This window comes from Ipomoea triloba, chromosome 1 (genome assembly GCF_003576645.1).
Source record: "Ipomoea triloba cultivar NCNSP0323 chromosome 1, ASM357664v1".
In the NCBI taxonomy this organism is placed as follows: Eukaryota; Viridiplantae; Streptophyta; class Magnoliopsida; order Solanales; family Convolvulaceae; genus Ipomoea; species Ipomoea triloba.
Genome location: NC_044916.1, coordinates 19,904,727 through 19,911,022, shown reverse-complemented (window position 1 = coordinate 19,911,022; position 6,296 = coordinate 19,904,727). Strand labels below are relative to the sequence as shown.

General features: G+C 40.5%; 1 protein-coding gene across 1 annotated transcript; it reads right to left on the bottom strand.

Moving 5' to 3' along the window:
- Positions 1-5,714: 5,714 nt before the first annotated feature.
- Positions 5,715-6,074, bottom strand: LOC116010096. Its single transcript, XM_031249362.1, has one exon. The coding sequence runs from the start codon at positions 6,072-6,074 to the stop codon at positions 5,715-5,717; it is 360 nt and encodes a 119-aa protein (XP_031105222.1).
- Between the last annotated feature and the right edge of the window lie 222 nt (positions 6,075-6,296).

Sequence of the window (6,296 nt, the reverse complement as noted above, 5' to 3'; positions counted from 1 at the left end):
TCATTTTGTAANCCGAGTTGAAATTTTCTGAAAAAAGAATAGTTAGAAACATTTTTGGCTAAAAAATCATTTTGTAAGAAAAATGGTGAATAAATTTCGGGGTGTCACAATCTACCCCCGTTAAAAAGGCTTCGTCCCCGAAGCTTCCTTTCTTATCATCTAAGGTTCAAGATAGACCACCACTCACTTCCCCTTTACACATAACGGCATATAGTACGCTTAATCTAGCGCACAACTTAAGTTAGGTATGTAACGAGTAGATCGATGGTGAATTCTACTTCTCTTCCCGGCGGCATTTCTGTGAGGTCGTCGGGGAATACGTTAGGAAATTCGCGTACAACTGGGATTCGATTAATCTCAGGTTCTTCTACTTCGGCATCTTGTATCAAACAGAGATACACTTCGCATCCCTGGTGAACGTATTTCTTCAATTTCTGCATTGTCAACAACCTTTGCTCGGGTTGCTTGTCGATTCCTCGGTAGGATATTCTCCTCCCCTTTGATCCTCGTAGGACGACCTTTCGCTCATTACTCACTATCCGAGCTTTATACTTATCCAACCAATCCATCCCGAGTACTACATCGATGCCCTCAAGTTCAAAACGAACAAGGTTTCTGGGACAGTTAGATCCAGCTATTTCTATTGCAATGTTATCCTAACCATCTCTACAGGCTACTACTATTCCTGAGGCAGTTTTGACATATAGATCTAATCTACTAGTAGGCCTTAACTTCAGTTTATCAGCAACCGTAGATGACATAAATGAATTGGTAGCCCCCGTATCAAATAGCACTAAACCAAGTACTGAATTTATGAGAAAGGTACCGGTTACGACGTCGCTAGCCTGAGCTTGAGTACTATTGACGACGTAAATCCTGCGTTGGTTCCCCGTGCTGCTTTCTCCCATTGCTTGCTTTCCTTTGTAGTTGGGACCAGATGTGGCGTTTGTTGGTCTCCCTCGATTTGCTGACTGGAAGTTGACCACTTTATTTTCTGTCTCTGCGGGCATCCTGTCGGTGTTCCCATTAAATCTTCTTCCCTGGCTCGCATTTTGCAGGGGTTTTTGGAGATTGTATACCGGGGTTCGGCACTCCAAAGCTTTGTGTCCCAGGCGGCCACACTTGTAGCACTTAATTCTTATTCCTTGACAATTCTCTCCGGGATGATTCCTTCCACATCTCCAGCAAGCAGGAGATCAAGTTTCTATTTAGATCATCTCCAAAAATTATTTTAATATTAGCATGTGGCTAGAAGGAATGACACTTGTCACAATGCTATGGTAAATCTTGAAGAATAAGACTTCCCTTGCCAGTTAGGGGATAAATTAGATAAAGTTACGGTAGAAAATAATTTAGGGACAATAGGGTGGCTGCCTAGGTTCTAGAAGAGACAAAATAAAATTAAAACATAGATGATATCAGTCAAATAATTGGTATCAAATTGAAGAATACATGTGCTGGCAGAAAGAAATTGGCAGAACACTGGATCCGGATTAAAAATATTATTGGGAGTATTTGGTAAGCTATTTTGATACCATTTTCTTCAAATATGTAGTTAAGCAAGTCTAGAACATACATATAAAATTTCATAATGATCGGAGTTGTATAAGTATGGTTTTCGAATTTTGTTTTTCCAAAACTAGTCCAGAGAGAAAAATTCTGGACAGCACACTACCAAGGGAAAAAACGTAATTTTCTGTGTTTACTCAAATATCCAAATGACCAAAACTTTTTAAGGATATCAAGTAATATAGGTTGGGGTTCTAAAATAAAAATATCAGGTAAAACGGAGTTCGGGAAGTATGTTTACCGAATAAATCTTTCGGACTGCGCCGAGTTGAAATTTTCTGAAAAAAGAATAGTTAGAAACATTTTTGGCTAAAAAATCATTTTGTAANCCGAGTTGAAATTTTCTGAAAAAAGAATAGTTAGAAACATTTTTGGCTAAAAAATCATTTTGTAACAAAAATGGTGAATAAATTTCGGGGTGTCACAAACCAGGCTTGAAACACGAACCTTCCACAGACATCCTTCCCACGCTGGGGAGTCGCATAATTGATGATGAGGTCAAGTGGGGTAAAGACATCGATTTTGAAGGTGAATTCATTTACACGCCAGGATACTGGGAATGGGCTAAAGATGTACTTAACTTCTTCAGAAAACCTCTAAGGGAAGGCATGATATATGACGCTGTGTTCGCGTCATTATTCACATATGACCGCAACGTTGACATTGTCCAAGCTTTTTGCGAAGCATGGTGCCCCCGAACCAACACATTGATTACCTCCTCCGGCGAGATGTCTATATCACTGCGAGATTTGTACATGCTTGGAGGGTTGCCATTGCTTGGGGAAATTTACAATGAGCGCATCCCAAACGCCTTGGACTTGGCCAAGGGTTCATACAAATGTTGTGCGTACTTATTCGATGCGTTCTTCCATTTAACTCAACAAGAAGATCACACCACTTTTGTTCAAGCATCCCGATGGATCGACTTCTGGTGCAAGAAAACCCGAAGATATGCAGCTCCTCCGCCTCGAAAAAAGAATAAGAAATCTCGACCAAAGGCTACTCACAACCCAAGAGGGATCCTTGAAGCTGCTCCTAGATGGTCGCACGTGAGTGAAGCACCTTTCGTCGAATTAAACATCCCTCCCAACCTTGAATAGGAAGTCTACTTAGCAGCATTTCTAGCGTGTTGGCTCTGTACGTTCGTACTACCGGGCAACCCAACGGCAACCATTCGCCCTGAGACTTTTAATATGGCGTGCAAAATAGCGAAAGGGATTAAGGTATGCCTCGCTCCTCCAGTCCTTGCCAGCATCTACTATGGGTTAAACTCAATTTCAGAGTCTATCTCTCCTGGTCAAATGGGCACTCCCTTCCCCATCCATTATGTATATGGATGGTGATGCTGTCAGTTTAGCGTGAGTGAATGTGAAAGTGGTAAAACGAAGAGTCATGAACTCCCCGAGTGTCGTGTCTCTCGCGGATGGCAAATTGGAGAATATACATGTTTACTATCTTGAGTTATTTGAATAACACGAAGGTTGAGCATATAGAGATTGGTGAAATGAAGTAGTGAGGGTGCAAAGGTTAAGAAGATTTAAGGAAAGTAAATGTGAATAAAAGCGGATGGGGGCTAGAATGTCATGGAGATTGGTTCGAAGCATACGGTAGAAGATTGATTTCCATCGAGTTATGGTTGAAGGAGCTTGGAACATTGTCCTGAGTGGCGTCACACTCAAGCTCCCAATCCTCAGTCGGTTGGGGAATTTTGTCAAACACTTTGTCTACAAGTTCCCTCCGGATCTCATCTTCTCAGATTGAGAGCGGGAGATGTGGGTAGTGGGCTACATCTCTTTGCGATATCTCGCTAAAAAGATGGTCCTATACTCTTGAAGAGATCGGGGCCCTCGATCTAACAAGATCATACAAAACATACACACAATTTCAACATTCCCCAAGGAAATCAAACTCATTCATCAATTTTAGATCATGAACACCAAATCTCCATTCTTCCTAGTCCCAATCCTAGGGATTAGCCCTTCATAGGCTTTAACAACGTCATCTCATTCAAATAGAAAAGCATATTTACAAGATCAAGTAAAAGCAAAGAACTTTAGGAGAAAGGGAAAAGCAAGAGAGTTCCAAAGAGAAAACAAGTTTCAATGAAAGAGTTTACCCAAAAAGATCTCAAGGTTATGGAGATCCAAATTCTCTTCCCCAAGGAGCTCTTCCTCCTCTCCCTAATCCTATCTAACCCTAACCTAAAGTGAGAAGTGAAAAATTGACAAAAGACTCCCTCTCCTAGCTGAAATGTCCTTTAAATACTAAAACATCGCGCAGGATTCTGGTGCTTGTCCACGCCTGCTCACACGCGTGTGGACTGGCATGGATGCATACTGGAATAATTCCACGCCAGCTCACACGCGTGGTGGTGCTCGTGGGCATGAATCTCTCCGTTTCCATCCCTTTTGTTGTTTTCGGTTTGGTCTTTGTGTGTCCTCGTGTGGATTGATTCTTCTTTTCATTGCTTTATGCTTTCTTTGGTTGATTTCAGCCTTTAAGCCTGTGGGAATCCTTCAAAACACTCCACACAAAACTCTTTTGCAATTTGTTAGTAAAATAGTACGTAAACACACAATTGCACTCTTCAAGACTTTGTTTAGGCAAGAAATCAACTTAATTAGTTCTGAATAATTAGGTACTTTTGGCGTCTATCAAAGTTTCCACACTTTAGATTGCTCGTCCACGAGCAAATTATACATTCAAAGCCTTCTCATTTAGATGCCAAAAGTTTCTAAGCTAAAGATATGCTCAATACAATGATTAGTATTCATTTAAAACACAATCTGCCAGGAGATGTGAAATCCTTCACAATATCTTCAAGGAATGATAAAAATGTGCTATACACTGGTATGAATATTCAAACAAAGCAAAACCCCTGTTGGTCGCAATTTGGACAGTTAAGTAGTTTTCACAATATCAAGCATGCAGTCCAAAATTTCATTCACCTCTTATTGTGTGAAGGCCTTAAGCTGATCCCCCTAGTGGGAACGATGTACAAAACCTAACCAATCGGCCTCCCTTATCGCCAAAACCCAACATAAAAGTAAGTGAGAATAGATACATGGGCATCTCTCCGCCAGTGGCTTGGGCAGTAGCTCATTCTTCTCACTTCCTAGGGTACCATCATCAAGTGACCCGACTTCACATGGAGCTCCATGCTTTTTCGAAGACAGTGCAATGGGTGCTTGAACCCTAGCGAAGCGGCTTTCCTCATCTCAATTTTCTCATCTCCTAGGGCCATTTTATTGTGAGCAACCAACTCCAGATTATGTATTTTGAAGACTATGGTTGCTCACCACCTAGCGAGATGGCTTTCCTCGTATCTTATCTCGGGGATTGGCCTTTTTGCCTTTTCTACTCTTTCTCCGAACAACCCCTCATGCCTTTTACTTTTGGGAAAAGGGATATTTCACTCAATGCTCACTAGAAAGCTCTCCTTTTGCCCCATGTTCTATCTATGATTATTCAATTCCGGGCTTTGCTTAACTTATCTTTATGAAATTAGGGGTTGCACACTCCCACTTCGAGAGATCCTTAACTAAGGTCTTTACAAAATAAGAGGCGAACACCAAGCAAGCATGCAAAATTTTTAAATTTTAGAGGTAAAAGTAGGGGTACTTTCAAGGTTATTCAAAGAGAAAACTTTTTGGCACAGATTTAGCATTCTCCAAAGATAGAATGAATAACAACACATACTTGTGGCTTGATTATCTTTCAAACAAATGAAACAGATTCATTTTCATTTTTAAACACAGCATGCTCTTTCCACACTTTAGACCAAACATCGTCATCGATGTTGACTTAGAATATAATGAAACAAGGACACGACAAAACATGCATGTTTCCACACTTTAAAATGATAACATGAGGTTCACATAATAAATAGACGAGGGATAAGAGGTAAAGAACCTAGTAAGCATCCCACGTCATATTGCTCATAATGCTTGAATAGATGATTCTCATGTTCTTGCAACGAGATCTGCATGGAAATATAGAACCTACATAATAGGGAATCACAACTCGGAGGGTTATTTGACAGAATAAGGTAAACATGATAATAAAGCAAAGTAAATAACGGGTTGCCTCCCGATCAGCGCTACGTTTAACGTCTTTAGCCCGACGAGAATGATATGAGGATCTTGTTACTCAACATCCCAGGGTACTAGCCTGCAACACTGGACTACACCCTGCGCATTCTCCATCCCATAGTATTTCTTAACTTGATGGCCGTTGACTTTGAAAGTTTCTTTCTCGGGATGCATGATTTCTAAAGTTCCATAAGGAAAAACCTTTGTAACAATATATGGCCCTGTCCATCGCGATTTAAGTTTTCCACGAAAGAGTCGCAGTCTGGAATTGAATAACAACACCTTATCTCCTTCAGTGAATTCTTTGTTCTTCCTGATATGCATGTCATGGTAAAACATTGATCGTTCCTTGTAAGATCTGGATGTCTCATAGGCAAGCAAACGCCATTCTTCTAATTCGTTCAGTTGAAACATCCTCTCCTGTCCGGCTATGGTTAGATCTTCATTCAACTTTTTAATGGACTGATGGACAATTTTAATATAGTCCTCGCAAGTGCACGAGTCAATTGTAGTTTAGCGTACAAAGCAAGGGTCGAACCCACAGGGAATTGATACTATGCAATTTAATTACTTGAAAATAATTGACTCAAAGATTTAAAGTGCAATAAATGCGGTACCAAAAAGTGATAACTAAAT